Raw genomic sequence first — 19,882 nt, 5'->3', positions numbered from 1 at the left:
GTTCGCTTTCATCCACGAGACATAGCAAATCATAAACTATCTATATACAAGGGTGATCGAGGGAAGTATAATGAGAAGCATGGGTATACAGCAAGATGGTATATCTTCTTCTCCCCAGGAATTTAACCACGTGGGTGACCATGAATATTAAGGATGTGATTTCCAGCAGCTCTCAATATTGCTAGGAGTCCCTCGGTGATGAACAACTTTTCATCCCAAGGGAAGCCAGCGTATAACCCAGGAATTGCCAAGCCTCGGAGCGATCATGGTGTGGTCTCAAGCAGGTCAGCATAAGCATCTAGGCTTGAACCGACCAGATCTACTATGGCCCAACTAGTGTTTCCCTTGAATGTTCGAGCCCATACACGAACAATAGCGACACTCAGCTGCTTTGCTTTATATGGATTGGCGATAAAGTCCATGTCCGGTGCTCCCGGTGGATCGACAGCCATGTCGGTTTCATCCATCATGCTCTTAATCCAAAGAAGTAACTTCCGTTCATGGTCTGAGAGCCTCTGCTCGGCGTGGGTTACTGGTATAGAGAGCAACCAGCGGCTGAGAAGAAAGGCACATTCCAAACTACAGAGGGAATGCTGAATGCTCCAAAAGAAAGAATGCGTTCTCGCGACGAAGTCGATGCCCAGGCGCACCGGAATCGAGAGAGCATGAGCAGAATGCAGCAAGGCCATAATCAGGCGAGGACTCCGAGCGATAAGCGGTGATTCACCTAGGGCTCGCGCGATCTGACCTGGATCCTGCGTCATGAGGCGACGGCAAGGCCCCAAATCCACGTGCAACCGGATATAGGCGAGGCCAAGAAGAGCAGTGGACGTGAATGCGATAGGACCTGCCGGGTTCTGTGGGTCGATACTGGACTCGGGAGTGCGTTTCCATAGCGCTTTCCACGCGCTCAAAGAATTATCCAGAACAGACAGATCCTCCCCCCTCAGGCTGGTACCCTGCATGGTCGGTGCAGAGAGACACAGCTGGCGTGCAAAGAATATCTGCTGGATGAGAGCGTGGATGAGGATGTAGTTTCCGAGGGGAGATATGGGTGCCGTGGAGCCTGACATATTCGACTTGAGGAACAATTTAGCAAACGCCTCTTGGAAGGGGACCTCAGATCCATGTCGCATGCGAGCCACCCGCCGCCACTGGGCCGCATTGGTTGCTTTCCAAACATCGTGCGAGCACGGCATGTTCAGCTTCAACTCTGCGTTCAGGATCAGCGGGGGGATATTGTACATGATAGAATGTAGGTTGAAAAAACAATACACGATAAATTTCGTGCGTCTGTTGCCCTCTCTCCGAATCCACTCTTCCCAGTTGTTGGGATCGGAGCTAGGAGGCGGCTCTGACAGACCATGTTCTCTCACGAGCCTTGCCAAAGTGCTCTGGAGCGAGAGGATCTCCCTTAATAATTCAGGGTGCCTTTCCCAGGAAGCAAATACCGTGAGCAGTAGGAAGGTTCGAATGACTTCCATGTGGGCATCCGAATCCTCCGCAGAGTAACCCGATGCGTCTGTTGGATACGGGGTGTGGTGGTGATGGTGAGTCTGCTGTTGATGGTGGTGGAACGGGCTACTAGCATGATTAGAGGTGGTGGAAGAGCCACGAGAATTATGAAAGCCCGATCCCGGTGATAAAAAGTTCCATGTCGGACAGGCAACTTGCTTGCTGTCTCTTCTGTGGAGACGCTGGAGCAAAATGGCTTTTGCGGCATGGAAGAGCTCGATCCCTCGGTTGTTTTCAAAGCGGTAATGGGATCCAGCTGCTGCCAATGCAAGAGTGAGCTCTGGAGAGCATTTTGCGACAGAAAGGGTGGGAACATGGATAAAGGGGAGATGTTCATTCAATCCATTTATATAGCCAGCGAAGAAACGAGACAAAGCGTGTCTCGAGGGTGGCACAAAGTTCTTGGGCAGTATATAAGCAAATTCCTCAAGTTTAGCGACAAAGACTTGGCGGTCCGCATTAGTTATATCCCACGCGGCACGGGGTCCCTCATCCGCGAAGCCAAGGCGATCATCTACTTCATGCGGTTCTGGTTGCAGGGATGGTAGCCGTGATCCGAAATTCGAGAACGAAGGTGCTTCTTCCGCTGCAGTTCGTGGATCGCTCAGAAGTTCGGGGCCGAGCCTTCCCATTTCGCGAACAGAGGGCTTAGACTCCATTGGAAGTGTGGTCGGCAACATGGGTTCTTCGACAGTGGAAAACACCCCGGAGTCCCAGTCTGAAGAGAGCCCGACACTCTCCAAGAAGACAGTAAAGTCCTGAACCGGGTCACCAAGATCAGCAAGGTCTAAGATTGACGGTTCCACGCCATAATTATCAGTTATCGCTCTTTCTGGGATGTGGGCGAGCGGCTGAGGAGGCGCAACGTTTTGTGAAGACTTCCGTATCGACTCGAGACTCTCCTGTTCACCCTCAAGGGCAACATGACTTGCTGCATGCGAGAGCAGATTCAGGTCGTACCCCCACGATGGATTGAAGTGAGTTGTTTCCACTATCGGGGGAGGTTGTACTTGGACCTCTGGCGGAGGCTGCGGAACAGGTTGCGTATGCAGTGGGACAGCGTCGGCAAGCTCTAGCATACGGGACTCATGGTGAGCAGGCTGGATTATAGATGATGGCGTCTGGGGCACATCCTGGCTGTTGTTTTGCGTGCGATGGTCTCGACTGGCGGCGGTTTCGGTAGGGTGGACTAGCCGCTCGTGTCGTACGAGCAGGTCACTATCAAAATCCCCCCATATTAGCGCGGATGGATGTGGATGCCACGGGGATGATAAGCATACCTTCGAGCAAATGATTTGGAACAGATATCACATGAGAAAGGTTTCTCCTTGGTGTCTAAGCAATGCAGACGATTAGAATCCCATTTGTAGACTGGCAAGATCGTGCTGAGGAGAGTTCTCGGGGGTTACTCAACGGGTGCGGAGATGGCGCTGAAGATGTTCCAGGCGCGCAAACGATCTGCTGCAATATTCACAGGACAGAGACTTGCGATGGGTCGGGGCACTCTTCTTCCTCACTTTGCCTGGGTTGGCTCTTTCGTCCTCCATGGCGAATGGCCGTGGAATTGGACCATGTCCTTTTGGATGGGATTACAGGCGAGCGGGGAAGAAAAACTGTGGGGTCGACATGAGGGGGTTTTGCGAGAGAGGGTCACGTGGCAGGAGCAATGCCCCGACCGGAAAGTCCCAAGCCCTACTAACTAGGACCGTACTGTACTGTACAGTCCTCCAGGATCTACCTACCATGGGAAAGGACGTCTGTCTGTCTGCCTGCTTGCCACAGACGAATGGTCATTATAGCCTGTTCGGGGAATCTTTCCCCGCTCCCAAACGTGATGCATGTCCCCTCGGACTGAAGCAAAAGTGTCGCAGCTGCATTGTCCCGTTTGGCAGTTTTGCACGCAGCTAACCACCGTCCCCGTGCATAACTCCTCTGCGATCAAGCGACTCCGCCATCCCCACTGGTGCGGAGATGTTCACTTGGGGTGATCAACACACTTGAACAGTCTCCTCATTCCCTCATTTAGCTTGCGGGAGATTGAATGGGGGCATACGGTTTATCCCCATTCTCACCAAGAATTCAATTTTTAAAGAGCAAGGTGAGGGGTCGGGGAGGAATGTGAGTTGGTGTACTCGTCGGCACATAGATCTATAAATTGTCGTTCAACCCACGGAGAGATAATTGCTTCATCAAAAGGCTAGACATGAAACCCTACTTTAGTCTTCTAACGCTGACAGGATGCGCAGACACGTCAAACATGTCTTAGTACTTATACTTCGCCGAGTAAGTCAGGTCTTCGAAATTCTGTGCCCTACTACTCCTACTACCTGCATTGTTACTCAGGGTGCATCATGATCCCCATGTAGAGCTTGCTTGTCCTTTGAGCAGCCCCTTTTCGCATGATGAGGCAAGTCCGTGTGGGGTTCTTGGGAGAAGATTCAACACATTCCTTGACTCATGAAGACAAAGATGCCAACACGTCAATAACTAAATATATATACGAGAGTCGGGTGAACCTTAACTAGGGACGCACGAGTTACCTTGAATAGGCTGGACCTGATACTATAACCTTCGCTGTTTCTATGCATCATCTAATGATGCCTAGACTACCCCTTTCTTCAAGGTCACTCCCTAACCGACAGTATCTGTCCAGAATAGCTCGAACCTATTCTCTGTGTTGCAGGATGACCAGACTGACAAGACAGGATCAGTTGGAGGCGACTCAACGATGAAGCCATCCCCACCGTAGCCGAAGCTTGGCGAGTCAGGCGAGAGGGACTCAGGGCGTAGGATCAACCTAGACGACTGCCCCTTGAATAACAGAAAGGATGTTGTGAACCTGTTCAGTCACCCGTGGTTACTAGTAGAGAGAATGACGTGCATATAACTCATACCTCTACTACCATGAGTACAAGAACCGGTATCTGGCAAATCTCCGGGTGAAGTGTTGGTGCCCGGTCCAATGCTCAATCAATCAATCTACTTACTATTGTTACCCCCGCGGAACTGGGAACCGACCGACCGACCAACCGACCGACCGACATACTTAGTATAGTACATACATGACACAGCCTTTTGAACTAAGCTGTGGCCAGCCCGGCATGTGTTTCTGTTTTGACTTGAGAGTCGGCAGTTGTCACTACCATAAAGTTCACAAGAATGAAAGAATAACTAGAAGCCATGTTTGTTGTGGTTTGGTGTGGGTTTTAACATGAGCCGAGAGTGTTTTTTTTTCCCGCACGTACCAAGCCTCTCGCAGCAGCAAACCATGGAACTTCCCCTAAGAATAGTTAGGCGGGGATGGGCGGGCAATGATAAGCAGAGAGAGAGAGAGAACTTCAAGTCCGAAGGGGGGGCCTTTTTGGGTTCATTGTTTCAGGTTTGGGCGCCCTTGACAAATCAGCCGTCGGCGGCGTGTTTGAGAATGATCCCGCAGTCGACGCCATGTCGGAGGTGCCCATCGTCCCCGATGGATCGGCCTAACACCGCTCTCTCAGATCCATTAAACCATCTTCTCCGTCTATGAGACTGTGAGACCCAGACCGATAGACATAGACAGAGAGAGAGGGAGTTTGAATGTGCTCAGACACTGGCGAGGTGGCTGTCTGTTTCTCAACCTGTCTTGTCTGCCTATCTCGCCCACCATCCCCTCCCCTTTTCGTCTTTCACACTTCTCTATCTTATTTCCACCGCCACCACCCCCAGCCTTTTCTGACTTGGATTCGGCGGCTATAGCTGCGATCAGTCCTGCCTTCGCCTAACCTGGGCGCTTTGACTGGTCCATCGTTGGTATTCTCTTTTCAGTGTGTGGGAAGTGCTTCAAAGTACCTGAGAGCACTCAGCCTGACATCTCACCTGGTGTGAGAGCAAGAGAGCCAAAGTGAGCCTAGGCCAGGCAGATCACGAAGCCACTCTTTCTAGTGCTAATCTGCTGCCAAACGTCCCCGTGCTCTTGGATTGATTAAACAGTAAGTCAAACCCCCTTCTCCTTCTTCCCCGAGCGCCTGTCGCATTGCTCCTCTATCGCCTTCCCCCACTTCTGCGCTATATCCACTAACATGCACCATCATAACCAGATAAACAAACTCGTACCATGCATTAGACCCCACACGAAATCTCAGTCGAGATCTCAACGCTCACAGTTGGCTTTTGGGATATATCGTTCAGCTCGAACCCTACGACGACACCGTAAAATAAGCTGGGGTTCTTTACCGGTCGCCGGTGCTCAGACCTTCGCCTGAGGCCTCAACTCAACTAGAGAATCTCGAACCTATTCTACCTTTCGCAGTGCCCGCGGACCCTCGCAAATATGCTAGCAAAGGCCACATACAACCCGCTGGGCCTGCAATCCACGCAGACTCCGACAACTTCTTACTACACTGGCGCGGCGCAGAAGACCGCTAGCCTCGGCGATCCTCAGAATGGCACGTTGTTCGCCAGTCCGACGGAGTCAGATTTTTCGGACCAGCCCGACGGCCTGGATGCTGTACGGTGAGTCTGTCATGCAGATGTACCTTTTTTGTGGCCGATCAAAATTCTCATTGTTATACCAGGTCCTGGGACGAGAAGCAGGTTATTGCTTGGCTTCACAGCATAAATTGTGGTCAATATGAAGCTCTGTTCAAAGGTACTGCAACAATCCGCGCCTCAGGGCTCCTTACCAGTCTCTTGCCTAGACTGACAATACATAGCGAACAATGTCAACGGCAATAATCTTATTGAATGTGATCAAAAGATTCTGCAAGAGATGGGCATCAAGAAGATTGGCGACCGCGTCCGAATCTTTGTCGCCATCAAGCAACTGAGAAACAAATCCGTCCTCAACAGAAAACAAAGAACGATGGTAAGCCTGACACTATGCTTTCTGCCCGAAAGATACCATGCTCAACATGAAACCAGAACCAATTGGCTGCGCTTGAAGCCGTAACTTACACAGCCGCCTCATCCGGGACAGCCCGCCAGTCCAATCATCGCCCAACAACGAGTGCACGCCGCACGTCTCGAGCAGCCGAAACTACTTCTCATACTTACTCCGCCGGTCGGTCGTCATCGCGACCCGGATCGCCTCTCCGTGCTCAACAGTATGTCGCAAGTAGTCCGATGGAAACCGGGCGAAAGGAACAGGGATCAGGATACTTCAGTCATCCACCATCTGCTGGGTCAATCACCACCCGAAAGCCAGGCACTCCGAGCGAAAACGGTCACAACAATCGGAATGGCTCGCATTTGAGACAGAACCCGAGCCTGGATGGCTTGACGATGGGACAGTTGCCGACAAACTCGCCTGTCATCAGAGTCATATACACCGGTGGTCAGACCAAGGTGCTTGACATCAAGCACTGCAAAACGGCGGATGAGATTATTCTGTGCGTTCTGAAAAAATTGCAGCTTCCCGAGCATCAGTATCGCAATTATTGCTTCTATGTGATGGATGGCTTGGAACCCGATCCCTCCAATTGCAGGAGGCTCGCGGACCATGAGCTTATGGAGATATGCGAAAATAGTCACAGACCAGAGCGAGGTCGTCTTATCCTTCGCAAGATTCATGCTGGAGAACCAGATACGGATGAGCTCCGTCGGGCTTCGCAACTGGCGGTAGATGAAAGCCAGGTTGCTCACATGAACGCTTTGAGCAGTTCTAATGTGCGCAACCAGCTTAAGATCCAGCAGCTGACCGGCGAATCCTGGCTTAACATCAGACAACCGATGTCTCCTGTCTCGTCTCGACAAAATCCAACACCTAGCGAGCATGAAGTGCGGTCAGCCAACTTGGAAGGCCCCGCTTATTCTGCTGCCAAGTTGCGACACTTCTTCGGTGCTCGTCCCCCAAGTGAGATGATTATACACGAGATTACGTCTTACTTCCCAGGCCACCACCGGGAGGACATTGAGAAGACAATGCGCATGTCTGTCCGAAGGTCGCAGCGTCTGAGCCGTGCAGCAAGTCGCCTGAGCGTTGTCAGCAACACCAGCTACGCGTCTAGTTTGAGGGATGCGCCGCCGATGCCGAGCATCGCCGACACTTGGCTCAATGCTGGACCGACCCGCTCGTCGAGACCTCTCTCCGTGTCAAAGTTCAGCCTGCCAACACCGTCCTACAGAGATTCGATCGCTTCCAGCTCTCTGCAACCGCTTCAGGAAGAGTCGCCTATTGAGCCGAACCGCAAGTCATATGTTTCCTTTGATAGTGGTTCTGATGATCCCACAACTTCTCGTCAGAGTCTTCTTGATGAGAATGCCAGCGTTGCGGCAACTGACGGCGGTTCACTCAATGAACGATTGAGTGTTCTAGTGGCCGAAGATGGAGAAGAGCAGGATGATGGTCTTACAGACTTTTTGGCGGGCAACAACTTCGCCCCAAAGAACTGGATGAAAGGTTCTCTGATTGGAGAAGGATCTTTTGGCAGTGTGTTCCTTGCACTCCATGCGATTACTGGAGAGCTCATGGCCGTCAAACAAGTCGAGATACCCTCTGCGACTAAGGGCACAGAATTCGACAAGCGCAAAAACAGTATGGTCACTGCCCTCAAGCATGAGATCGAGCTTCTACAAGGGATGCACCATCCGAACATCGTGCAATATCTGGGCACTTCCGCAGACGACCAGTATCTGAATATTTTCTTGGAGTATGTGCCAGGAGGATCTATTGCTACGATGTTGAAACAGTACAACACCTTCCAAGAGCCCCTGATCAAGAACTTCGTTCGACAGATTTTGGCGGGCTTGTCCTATCTCCACAGTTGTGACATCATTCACCGCGATATCAAGGGTGCTAACATCCTTGTGGACAACAAAGGAGGCATCAAGATTTCCGATTTCGGTATCTCAAAACGAGTGGAAGCTTCTACTCTTCTCGGTGCTCGTGCCAGTGGCACTGGTGGTGGTCACCTGCACCGCCCCTCGTTGCAGGGTAGTGTCTACTGGATGGCACCGGAAGTGGTTCGTCAGACGGCGCACACGAAGAAGGCTGACATCTGGAGTCTGGGTTGTTTGGTGGTCGAGATGTTCATTGGAGCCCATCCATTCCCCGACTGCAGTCAATTACAAGCCATTTTCGCAATTGGAAGCAACAAGGCCAGGCCGCCGGCTCCCGAGCATGCCAGCGCCGAAGCCGTGGATTTCTTGGATCAGACCTTCCAAGTGGATTACGAGCAAAGGCCGTCAGCAGACGAACTGCTCACTTGCCCGTTTTTGAAGACTCCTCTTGCTGGATAGTTTCCTGTCAAGCATTGATTGATGACAGCCCAGCCCTTTTTGCTCTTTGGATTTATCTTTCCCTTATTAGTACTGCTCGGACTTTGATATTTCAATACCCCTTCGTTTTGCGCGCTCATTGTCTATGTATCCACTGCATGGTTGGTTTTTCTTTTCACTCTTTCCTTACCGCTCTTGCATTTGCATCTTGCGTGTTGCCCATTCGTTTAGGCCAGGCATATTCACGGCAGTCGATTTGTCCGGATAAGGCGAAAGTGGTCCTCCATCCTGTGTACAAAGCACTCTAACCTGTTTGGATCCTTACTGGTTCCCTGTATGTAATGTTAATAATGTGGGCATTGCTTCTCAGACACAGAAAGTAAATATGAGAACAAGTCTATGCGGTTGGTATAGGAGAAGACACCCTGCACAGCGATACCGAAATGGAAAAGAAAATATTTTCATACTTTATGTCTCACAATCAGTAGAACGGCTTGTAAAAGGGAGAATGCACACAGAATCAAGAAAGCAGAAGGCGTATTTTACATAAGATCTAACAGCACCAGAGACATACCCTCCATGTTACACGTTTCAATGTCCAGCCAAAAATATCCAGAATAACAAGAGAAGACCAAACAAAGAATTTCACTCTTGGGAGAAATGACCCTATGGCAAGAATCTGCAAGGAAAAGAGTCACCTCGCCGTGCAATCATTGAGCAAACTGGTTGCGCAGCGGTATCTACTTTGGGAAATGGCGAGCAACGTCCATGATTTAGTGATTGATCTTGCCGTAGAAGGGGATTCCCATGGCGCTAAGCAGGAGACGGGCATCCTTGTCGGTTCTGGCGGTAGTGTGGAGGGTGATGTGGCAACCGGGGATCATCTTGGGGGGGTACCTGGTGTTACGGGTGTTAGCCTGCCATCCACAACGACCTTGACACCGCTCAAGCCCGTTGGAAGTCATGGGCATTGACTGCTAAGAGACTGGAGTAGATGGAATAGATCTTTCCAAAGAGCTTTGAGCAACTTACATGTCATAGTTGACCTCGATCTCCGGGAACAGAGCGACAGCCTCGGGGTCAAGACCGAAGGTGATGTTTCCGCTGCTGTCACCACTGCTACCCTTGATACCCCGCCAATCCTTGATACGGGGCATGACGATATCGACCAGCTTGCCGAAGAAGTGCAGCATGTTCTCGCCGCTCAGCTCCGCCTTGCAGGCCACGGTGTCGCGGCCGGGGGCGATGCCCCATTTCACGACACTGGCCTTGGACTTGTAGGTCTGCACGCGCACGTTGGAGATGGCCTGCACGGCGATACCGGCCGTGTGGATCCAGGACGAGCTCTCCGTCGCCATGTTGACGTAGCTGTGAATGGTGATGCGCTCGAGCTTGGGGACGTTGTTGAAGTCGATGGGTTTGCGGAGGAGGCGGAGCACGTCACCACCGCGCGGACCACGAAGCGGTCGGTTCTTGTGGTAGGGGGAGCTGTCGTCCCAGCTGCGGAGACGGGGCGCCTTGACCGGCGGCTTGAAGCCCGGGGGGTTGTGGACATAGAGCAGGCTGAGGATGTCCGATGCGACGGTCGATTGCCAGGTCTGCTCTACTCGGGGAAGGGAGAATGGGCCCGGGACGAAAAGTCGGGAAGAAGGGTCGGTGGGAGGAGGAGGCTGGTGAGGGTGGAGCGGACCACGGTAGTATTTGGGAGATCGGAATTGATAACTGAGATTTGGAAGTTGGGTTAGTATATGGGACAACGGGGAGGCAGGCCCCGGGGGCCAACAAAATCAATGATCGCTGCGAGCGCAGTCCGAGTGGTGAAAGCGCGGCTGAGGGGGAGGGAGACCTACCGACTCCGAGGCAATTGAGTCTTGCGAGATCTAGATCTGGCAATGGGATCGAAGGTTTCCACAATCTCAGCGGGCGGCGTCGTGGAGGAAAGGCTAGTAATGGTCTCCAGCTCGTTCAAGTCGTTGACGGATGGAGATCTCGACGAGGCCTGATCGGAGGCATCGCGGCGCCAGCACAAGGTATGTGGGCGAGCAGAGGGCGCCAACGCCCGTGGCAGCGACCTTGCCAGGTATCTGGAGGACTCGCTAGCAGCCATGAGAACTCCTGGGGATGTTGTGGGCTGAGATTCGAGTCAAGACTGGGACTCCCAAAAATTGTTTCCCGCACCGGAGATGCATCGACTCTTTCGGGGGAGAAGCGGACGATCATGTGACCCTGTTCCTGTCTGCCTGTCTGCCTGACTGCCTGACTGCCTGAGAGATCTGGCGGGGAGATCAGGCCGCGCATCTTGCATTTCTGCCCCTCTCTCCCGCGCGGGCTCCACATGTGATCACGGCTCGTCATCCCCGCCACTGACCAGAAAGCTGTCCGACCGAACAGAGGGAACTAGAACGAGACTGACTGGCTTATCGCAGGCCTCCGTGAAACTGGCCACCGGAGATCTCGCTGTCGATCGGGTGCTATGGTCTTCTGACAGGCATCTCCTGTCCTCCCTCGTCTATATCCCAGTCAATTTTTGCCGCGTTGCTCAGTCGTCGTTCATTGTTCGTCTTTCATATCATTGTGGTGGCGCATGTGATGTCACTGGCTTCGCTTTCAGCTGGTGTGTAAGAGTTACGAGGTAACCAACTGGCTACCCAATCTGTCTTTACGTGGTTTCATAAAAGAAAAGACAAGAATGCTGATAGAATGGAGTAAATAAAGGTCATCGCCTAATCTTTTTCATCTGATTCTGTGTTATGACTCAACCAGGCGCTATCTTCGCATGCTTGATCGGAACTCTGGAGCCTGAGCAAGGATCAATATAGATCCCCCCACATGTCGGTTCATCGTCGACTCCGCAATTTGCACGCTTGCGCACTTCTTTCCCCCATCTAGCTAGGATTCATGCACTGTGAAAGATGAGTGGTATACACAAATTTCTCACCAGGCGTGAGCGAAACAATAAAGATGGAAAACATGCGAAAGACGAGGTATGCACGGTTCTTGAAAAGCTTCATCTTTTTTCCCTCTCTTTTTCCGCAGCCGAAAACTAATGGAGTTTGCGACTTTAGGCGTCAAATGTCCTGTCCCGTCCTCACTTTCGAGGCCTCTTCTCATCAGATAAAATTCCTCCCACAGACGCAAGCGAAGAACAAAAGAAGGTGAGGATTGAAGCCTCATCGCACACTTTTCCTGCCGGACGCCCTCGTTGACGGTTTAGTAGATTAAGATTCTGGAGCAACGTGTCGCGCGGCTCGGCATTACTGGTCTGAAGGAAGAACACTTCGTGTATGCGATTCAGTCCGAACATGCGCAAGGCGATGTGGACAAAGCTTTTGAGTTGCTTTTACTCTTGGAGGACTCGATCGAGGGTATAATACGGGGCTATACACCAAGCACTAAACTGCGCGGCGCAGTGAATCGCGAAGGCGTTACTTGCTATCTGGATGCTCTACTCTTCGCGATGTTCGCCCGGCTGGACTGCTTCGAAGCTATTCTCTATAAATCTTTCAACGATGAGTCCCGTCGGAAACTTTCAATTTTACTAAGGCTCTGGGTCAACATGCTGCGATCCGGAAAGCTTATAACCACCGATCTTGTACGCAAATCTTCTCTACTTTGTCTTCTGTTTCATGCCAACTGACGTGCACCGAAGACGAAACACTTGCAGGATGCACTCGCCGAATGCGGTTGGGAAGATGCAGCGAGACTACGGCAGCAGGACACGTCCGAGGCATTTACCTTCATCACAGAAAAGCTCGAGCTTCCACTCCTCACACTCAAAATGGATATCTACCACACAGGAAAGGAAGACGTCAGCGGCGATCATAAATTTGTCAATGAAAGGTTGTTAGAGGTCGCGATCCCAGAGCCTGTCGACGGCGACACGGTTACACTGGAAGACTGCTTGGAGTCATACTTCAACAACAAAATTGAGGTGAAACGCTATATGGAACGGCGCCATACGTTTGGCTCGACTAAGTCTCTGGATTCCCTTTCCAAAGGTTGCACAACCCACGTCGAGGAAGTCAGCACCCCGCTATCACCTTCTTCCAGCCAGCCACCCTCGCCGCGCTGGGATGAAATGACACCCGTGAACTCGTTGACAGAGGTCATCGAATCAGATCCTCCTCCCTCCTATCGTCGCAACAGCATTCTTCAAGAAAGATTCATACCCGATGCAGAGAATGGGACGGACAAGGATAGCGTGCTTACATCTCAACGACGAGGTTCCTATCGGAAAGAAGTGATGATGCCTGCGTGGCAATTTTTTAGTCTGATACGTATGAATTGTCAGTCTTACAAGGCCACAAGACACGTGCTAACGGCTTACAGCGTGGTATACGGACAACACACCGACTAATGACGCCCAAGTCGCCGCGCATTTCTCTTCTAAGCGTCCAATGCTTGGCATGTGCCTGAAACGCTATTCTATGCTGCCCAATGGCAAAGCAGTGAGACTGAACATATTTGTTGATATTCCAACTGAGATTGGGCTGCCTCATTTCATCAAGGATGATAACATGAATGAGGAAGGCCCGATCTATGGGAATTTCAAGCTATCGCTGCAAGCAATGGTCTGCCACCGGGGAACCTCAGTGGATTCAGGACACTATATTTCCATTGTCAGGGGCACCAGCGCTGGAGCACCTCCAGCCAGCTCTCATGGATCGGAAGATGACACCTTCTCGGACACCCCCAAATATTGGATGAGGTTTGATGACCTAGCAAGCGAGCGAGTTACGTTGATCGACATTGAGCATGCATTAAAGACTGAATCACCTTATCTCTTGTTCTACCAGATTTTACCCATCCATGAAGATGCAGCGGCAGCTAACTTAGGTCATAAGCCGCCGTCATCGGAAACTTCCAGGGACTCACATGATTCAGATGCGGTCAACATGCATAGGAAGTTACAGACACTTGCTCTGGATAATACAATCATCGATGGCATGGAGGGACACAGATCCAGTCGGCCCAGTTTCGAAATTACCAGCCCAGATCAAGCCGAGCCTACACCTGTGGAACATAATGGAAGGAAGCAAAGCGTGACATTTTCCGAAGCTTTTGAGCCCGGCGTCCAGATGCGGTCTGTTCCGTCGACTTCACCTAGGCTGACGCCTAGAGATGACGAAGGCAGGAACTCATTTTCCTTCTCTCGACGCAGTTCCAGGGCAACAAGGAGCAATCCTGGAAGCCGTACTGGGAGTCAAGCCAGTGAAAACAGGATCAGCTTTAGCTTCTCGCGGTTTACTGGTCGACTCAGTCGGGAAAAGTTCGCTGAGGGCGAAGATGAAGACTTAACGGAGAACGAGCTTGGCCCAAATGATCGACTCCCACCGCCAAACATTGAACGCAAGGACAGAAGCCCAAGGCGGACTCGAGACTCAGAACGATATCGGGATAAGCTCAAAGACAAATCTCGCGATAAGATCGGACGGAAATTGGACCGGGAGTGCACAGTTATGTGAATCGGTCATCTATGACGTATTTAGACTTGTTGCATTTCTCTTACACCACTGTTTCTCATTTTTTGTACAGCATTATCTCTGGATTCGAAGGTTGCATGGTTGGCAGGGCAAGGCAGGAGGTCATTAATACTTAGCGATGATGCATGGTTTATGTGTTATGAAGAGTCTGGGATTTGAAGATACGTCGGCGTTAGATAGACAGCATACCAAGACAGCAGAGTAATAGTTCTAGCTAGCCTCTATAGCTTAGCTATGGCGAGGCGAGCTAATGTTTAATATGGTGATGTTGGCTTCTTTGCCTGTGCTACTCCGTACTCCGTAGCTGTATGGGGTGCAGCCTGCATACCTCAGGCAGACATCTGCCAAGGCATCCACCGCCCGAGCTTCCCCCCAATTCCCCAATCCAGCCATCCTCCACTCGTCATTATCAGCCACTTTCGGGCGCCAGACATTGTCTTCCCAGCTTGACTTAAGCTTTGTTCTTTGCGGTTCCGCTATGATCTAAACTGGATAGTGATCATTGGCGCACCATGGCGCTGGAGACGTCTGGCGGTTATGTTGCTCCCAGCAACCTCGCAGAAGCTGGGGATTCCGCGCTGTCCATGTTCGATGTCCGACATGTTCAGCTTCAATTCCCTCTCGCAGCGGACTTTGTGGCCGCGCAGGTAGCCAACAATGTGCTCGTTCTAGCTTTGTCAACCGGGCGCATTCTTCGCATCGATCTGGATACGCCCGAGGACATAGATGGTTAGTTGGATCCAGTGACGGAATGAGTCCACCGCTCCGCATCCTCTTTCGTCGCAATGCTAATCAAGCTTCTGGACCAGATATCGACCTTCCTAAGAAATCCTCAGAGATTGGCGTGATCCGGCGAATGTTCCTGGATCCTTCTGCATCCCATCTCATCATCACAACTACCCTCGGCGAGAACTACTACCTCCACAGTCAATCCCGTCAACCCAGGCCATTGTCGCGAATGAAAGGCGTTTCGATTGAAAGTATCGCTTGGAGTCCATCACACCCAACAGCTTCGACGAGAGAGATTCTCTTGGGTACTACGGATGGGCAGATCTGGGAGGCTTACATTGAGCCATCCAGCGAGTTCTATCGGCGCGAAGAGAGATATGCGCATGCTGTTTTCAAGTCTCTGGAGGGCTCGCCTGTCACGGGTCTGTGGACGGAGTCGATTCCAGGGAAGCCGGAGCTGAGGCGGGTGCTAATAGCGACACACGGCAAGTTGCTAAGCTTCCTGGGACGCATCGGGAGGTACGGACGCGAAGGAGGCAGCCCTGTATACGCCGATCTATTCCAGCGCGAGGCGCCTGTGACCCATGAGATCCAGAAGCCCTCTAGCGCCGCCCCATCGATGTTGGCGATCTCGCCAATCCTCGCAGATGCACAGAATACCGGGGGTGTGACGGACAAGGAATTCGCGTGGCTCAGTTCTCACGGCGTCTTCCACGGCCAACTACAGTACTCGCCTGATAAGCTCAGCAAACCATTTGAGACTGCTAGCATGCTTTCACGGTCTTTGTTTCCTGCGAGCGAATCTGCGCGAGGGGGGAAGAAGCTCATTCAGGATCCAATCACAGCGGTGACGTTATCTCAATGGCATATCTTTGCCTTGGTTGAGGGAAGGATCGTGGCTGTGAATCGGATGAGCGAGGAGATCGTTTTTGATGAGGCCGTGTTGGAACCAGGACAAAGTGCCTTGGGTCTTTTGACGGACGCGACGCAACATACTTACTGGCTGTTCACAAGCAGAGAGATCTACGAGATTGCAGTTGAGGACGAGGATAGAGATGTGTGGAAGGTATACCTACAGAAGCAGATGTTTGACCAAGCTCTGAAATACGCCCGTACCAGTGCTCAAAAAGATGCCGTCTCCACGGCTTCAGGTGACTACCTAGCAGACAAAGGCCGCTATCTCGAGGCGGCCGCCGTATGGGGCAAGAGCAGCAAAGGCTTTGAAGAGGTCTGTCTGACATTGATCAACCGTGGAGAGCATGATGCGTTGCGCAAGTACTTGTTGTCTCAGCTATCGACCTACAAGAAGTCCTCTTCGATGCAACGGATCATGGTCGCAAGCTGGCTGGTTGAGGTCTTCATGACAAAGTTGAATTCCCTCGATGATAACATCGCTACTCGAGCAGAGCTCGCCGAGGGAACCAGCACAGAGGAAGTTAAGGATGAGCTGAGCACTGTCCGAGCTGAGTTCCAGGATTTCGTCATTCGGTATCGGTCCGATCTGGACAAGAAAACGGCGTACGATATTGTCAGCAGCCACGGCCGCGAAGAGGAGCTGCTTTTCTTTGCTACAACAGTCAATGATTACAACTACGTTCTCTCTTACTGGACCCTGCGAGAAAAATGGGCCGAGGCACTCAATGTCCTGCAACGGCAAAGTGACCCGGACGTGTTCTACAAATATAGCAGTGTCCTTATGACACATGCTGCTGCCGGGCTGGTCGACATCTTGATGCGACAGACCAATCTGGAGCCGGAGCGACTGATACCTGCTTTACTCAATTATAACAAGACGGTTAATGTCCCGTTGGGGCAAAATCAGGCCGTACGATACCTCAACTTCATCATCGTCAATCACCCAAACCCATCCGCCGCCGTCCACAATACCCTTATATCGATTCATGCCTCCAGCCCCTCGACGTCGGAGGCAGGACTTCTCACGTATCTGCAATCACAACAATCGTCGCCTCCACCGTATGATGCCGACTTTGCCCTGCGTCTCTGCATCCAACACCAGCGCGTGCAATCGTGCGTTCACATTTACAGCGCCATGGGGCAATATCTTCAAGCGGTGGAGCTGGCTTTGCAGCATGAAGACATTGAGCTCGCGGCAATTGTGGCCGACCGGCCGGAAGGAAACGACAAGCTCCGAAAGAAGCTCTGGCTCCTTGTCGCAGAGAAAAAGATCCGGCAGCCCGGAACGGGCATCAAGGATGCGATTGAATTCCTTCGCCGATGCGAGCTGCTCCGCATCGAGGACCTCATTCCGTTCTTCCCGGACTTTGTCGTCATCGACGACTTCAAGGACGAGATCTGCAGTGCGTTGGAGGATTACTCCCGGCATATCGACCGGCTGCGGCAGGAGATGGACAACTCGGCGCACACGGCCCGGCAGATCCGCACGGAGATTGCGGCGCTCGACACGCGCTACGCCATCGTGGAGCCTGGGGAGAAGTGCTGGCTCTGCTCATTGCCCGTGCTCAGCCGACAATTCTTTGTGTTTCCGTGTCAGCACGCTTTCCACAGCGACTGCTTGGGCAAAGAGGTTCTTGAGGGCGCCGGGGGTAAGAAGAAGTATATCCGCGACTTGCAGGCACAGCTCAATAAGGGGACGCTCAGTGCGGCGCGCCGAGAGGAAGTTGTACGTGAGCTCGATGGGTTAATCGCGGAAGCATGGTATGTTTTTTTTTCTTGCGCCGGCTTGGGGCTTTTCAAAGTGTCACTAACAAGCACGGCAGTATCCTCTGCGGCGACCATGCTATTAAGCAGATTGATCGGCCATTTATTGAGGGCTCGGAGGGAGTGGATGATTGGACGCTGTAAATGAAGAGTCGTATGTAAGATCTGATGAGTTGGGTTCTGCATTATGAGCGTGAAGCAATTATTCGAGATGTTTACGATGTTCTTTTATTCTTCTCCAATCGGATATATATACATTCAGTATGCCTGGAGTATGCTCGTGTCCGTGAACCACAGATGCCGCTGCTACTTGTACTCGTAGTCTATGGACACTCGTTCTATGTCTAAGTTCTCGCCCCAAACCAAGTCCCTCAACTCCTAAAGCTTTCTCCCTCCCGACCATCAAGACCGCAACCTAACCAGTCTACCAAGTCATCCATCTAGAGAAAGCGAACATGAACCCTGACCCTCCAAATCCCAAGGTCACAAGCAAAGACCAGCCCATCGCAAAGTCGCCGAGCCCCTCCCCCTTGAATGCAATGCGCCCATGAAGAGTTTTCCCTCCTTGCTAGAATGCAACCAAGTTCGACGCCGCTTCCCCCACCAGTTTGTCTTTTTAATTGCAGCTCGCAGACAGAAAACCTGCAATTACTATGTTCAACCCAGCGTCTCGCGCGGATCTAGTATCGGGGAACTCACGATCCCAGATTCAACCGGCTCCGAGCAAGTCCGGATATACATACATACCTATACACATACATGCATGCGCCGGACTCGGAACTGTGTTTACGCGGCTCGTAGCGATTGATGGGGATAGCTGACAATCAAGGCAGAGGGACAGGTAGATGTGCACACGAGAGAGACACGCATACACATAGAGAGCCACCTTCACACCTACTTACTGCCGGCCAGCAAGCCATCCAGACGTGATACTGGACGACCAGCACACAAACCCTCACATCCACCCGCATCCACAAGCCTTAATTAAACCTGCTATACGGCATGTATGTACTGTACATCCAGTAACTACGATACATTCGTACAGAAAGCCAAATATACCTTCGGGATCTGGGAAGCCGATCAAGCGATCTTTTCGTTGCGCACCGCACCGTACACAATTAAATACAGATGCAGATGCCGATGCCGAAGTCGAGGGGATAGTATCGCGGATGCAACTTTCCCATTCCCCTGACCTACTCATAGAGCTCGAAGCCCAGCTAGTACAGTACAGCACAGCACTAAGTGTAGATGTACGTACATACCGTAGAAAGGTAGGTAGTAGGTACCTCCTCATCTCAAACCCGTCCCGCCACAAAGCCACACACACGTCGTACAAATATTGGAGTACAAACATGCATAGTCTGGTGCTTTTTTTCCCTGCATCGATTCCGTGCACGAAGGGGAGGGGCGAATGCAAGTGCAACAAACGCTTTTCCCGAGGGGGTGGATTTGTTGGTTGATGATACTGCTGCGGCGGCGGCAAACAGCAGGCCAAATGTGCAGGACCTGGTAGGTGGTTTGCTGCTATCCAAGCGCCCTTCTTTTCCCCCTCCCCCCTGATTTCGAGGGGGTGTGTTGAGCTGCTTTTGGGGATTTTTGTTGGTGGCTTCTGGGTGGCTGTTTCAGGTAGAGGGGTGGAGGTCAGTGGTTTGGACTTGTTGTTTGTTATATATATACACTAGGTAAGTCTGAGGGAGGCCGCGATAGGAGGCTTAGAAAGTAGGTACAGTAATGTTGGTGCCTTGGTTTACTGGCTGCTAGATAGCAGGGTATCTATTTATCCATCTATAGATATTCCCTCAAGATGGAGGTGAAGTATTGAGTAGATGATAGATAGCCTGAGGGCTTGAAAGCATAGGAAAGTTGTAAACCCAACGATTGAACTTAATCCTGCCTTGATCAATCAATCAAACAATCCTGCTTTACAAAGCAAAGAACACCATTTGACTCTCCCTCACAAACCTGGCCAATTGGACTGGTCAATTGGAAATGGCTAATCTCATGTATTGTACAGTCTATGCAACATCCAAACTACATCCATCAATGTCTTTGAAGATGAAACCGGGCTCTTCTCGCCTTGCATCCTTCGGTCTGATTCTTCATTTTTCCCTGCTTTCTTTGTGCACCCTTTGATGCGGCGGGGCTTCGTCATCGAGCTTTGTTTGTCGTACGGCTTTGCTCTTGCTGCACGGAGATGTTGCTATGTTACATATAGCATCTGATGCATGCAGGGAGAAATAGAGGGGGGGGAGATGTGGAGTCCATACATGCAGTATGTACAT

The 19,882-nt window shown here is 51.5% G+C and overlaps 5 protein-coding genes across 5 annotated transcripts; 3 read left to right on the top strand and 2 right to left on the bottom strand.

The window, feature by feature from the left end:
• Positions 1–74: 74 nt before the first annotated feature.
• BO97DRAFT_145965 (FTFMHR domain-containing protein) lies at positions 75–3,103 on the bottom strand. The gene is made up of 3 exons (XM_025690138.1): positions 2,930–3,103; positions 2,796–2,850; positions 75–2,733 (listed from the first exon to the last, which is right to left on the bottom strand). The coding sequence occupies exons 1-3, from the start codon at positions 3,060–3,062 to the stop codon at positions 264–266; spliced, it is 2,658 nt and encodes an 885-aa protein (XP_025549200.1). The 5' UTR covers positions 3,063–3,103; the 3' UTR covers positions 75–263.
• A 2,721-nt stretch (positions 3,104–5,824) lies between these two features.
• Positions 5,825–8,730, top strand: BO97DRAFT_416308 (STE11 family mitogen-activated protein kinase kinase kinase; the record flags this gene model as incomplete). The annotated part of the gene is made up of 4 exons (XM_025696431.1): positions 5,825–6,006; positions 6,069–6,142; positions 6,207–6,358; positions 6,415–8,730. 4 exons carry the CDS (start codon positions 5,825–5,827, stop codon positions 8,728–8,730), a joined length of 2,724 nt encoding a protein of 907 aa, XP_025549199.1.
• Positions 8,731–9,110: 380 nt separating this feature from the next.
• BO97DRAFT_373294 (mitochondrial 54S ribosomal protein uL5m) lies at positions 9,111–11,161 on the bottom strand. Its single transcript, XM_025692899.1, has 3 exons — positions 10,560–11,161; positions 9,742–10,431; positions 9,111–9,606 (listed from the first exon to the last, which is right to left on the bottom strand). The coding sequence occupies exons 1-3, from the start codon at positions 10,814–10,816 to the stop codon at positions 9,483–9,485; spliced, it is 1,071 nt and encodes a 356-aa protein (XP_025549198.1). The 5' UTR covers positions 10,817–11,161; the 3' UTR covers positions 9,111–9,482.
• A 460-nt stretch (positions 11,162–11,621) lies between these two features.
• Positions 11,622–14,470, top strand: BO97DRAFT_457004 (ubiquitin C-terminal hydrolase family protein; the record flags this gene model as incomplete). The annotated part of the gene is made up of 5 exons (XM_025699198.1): positions 11,622–11,693; positions 11,775–11,864; positions 11,927–12,301; positions 12,359–12,986; positions 13,039–14,470. 5 exons carry the CDS (start codon positions 11,622–11,624, stop codon positions 14,172–14,174), a joined length of 2,301 nt encoding a protein of 766 aa, XP_025549197.1. The 3' UTR covers positions 14,175–14,470.
• Positions 14,471–14,617: 147 nt separating this feature from the next.
• BO97DRAFT_373287 (vacuolar protein sorting protein DigA) lies at positions 14,618–17,796 on the top strand. The gene is made up of 3 exons (XM_025692898.1): positions 14,618–14,921; positions 15,002–17,597; positions 17,660–17,796. The coding sequence occupies exons 1-3, from the start codon at positions 14,705–14,707 to the stop codon at positions 17,742–17,744; spliced, it is 2,898 nt and encodes a 965-aa protein (XP_025549196.1). The 5' UTR covers positions 14,618–14,704; the 3' UTR covers positions 17,745–17,796.
• The last annotated feature ends 2,086 nt before the right edge of the window (positions 17,797–19,882 follow it).

This window comes from Aspergillus homomorphus (genome assembly GCF_003184865.1).
Source record: "Aspergillus homomorphus CBS 101889 unplaced genomic scaffold BO97scaffold_32, whole genome shotgun sequence".
NCBI classification, from domain to species: domain Eukaryota; kingdom Fungi; phylum Ascomycota; class Eurotiomycetes; order Eurotiales; family Aspergillaceae; genus Aspergillus; species Aspergillus homomorphus.
This window is presented reverse-complemented; position numbering and strand designations above follow the sequence as displayed.

Coding starts and splice junctions, on each gene's coding strand:
- BO97DRAFT_145965 (XM_025690138.1), bottom strand. CDS start 3,062: ATGGAGGACGAAAGAGCCAACCCAGGCAAAGTGAGGAAGAAGAGTGCC. Junction 2,851..2,929: donor TCAGCGCCATCTCCGCACCC/GTTGAGTAACCC, acceptor TGCATTGCTTAG/ACACCAAGGAGAAACCTTTC. Junction 2,734..2,795: donor TCCAAATCATTTGCTCGAAG/GTATGCTTATCA, acceptor GGATTTTGATAG/TGACCTGCTCGTACGACACG.
- BO97DRAFT_373294 (XM_025692899.1), bottom strand. CDS start 10,816: ATGGCTGCTAGCGAGTCCTCCAGATACCTGGCAAGGTCGCTGCCACGG. Junction 10,432..10,559: donor ACTCAATTGCCTCGGAGTCG/GTAGGTCTCCCT, acceptor TCCAAATCTCAG/TTATCAATTCCGATCTCCCA. Junction 9,607..9,741: donor ATCGAGGTCAACTATGACAT/GTAAGTTGCTCA, acceptor CCGTAACACCAG/GTACCCCCCCAAGATGATCC.
- BO97DRAFT_373287 (XM_025692898.1), top strand. CDS start 14,705: ATGGCGCTGGAGACGTCTGGCGGTTATGTTGCTCCCAGCAACCTCGCA. Junction 14,922..15,001: donor TACGCCCGAGGACATAGATG/GTTAGTTGGATC, acceptor CTTCTGGACCAG/ATATCGACCTTCCTAAGAAA. Junction 17,598..17,659: donor GGGTTAATCGCGGAAGCATG/GTATGTTTTTTT, acceptor CAAGCACGGCAG/TATCCTCTGCGGCGACCATG.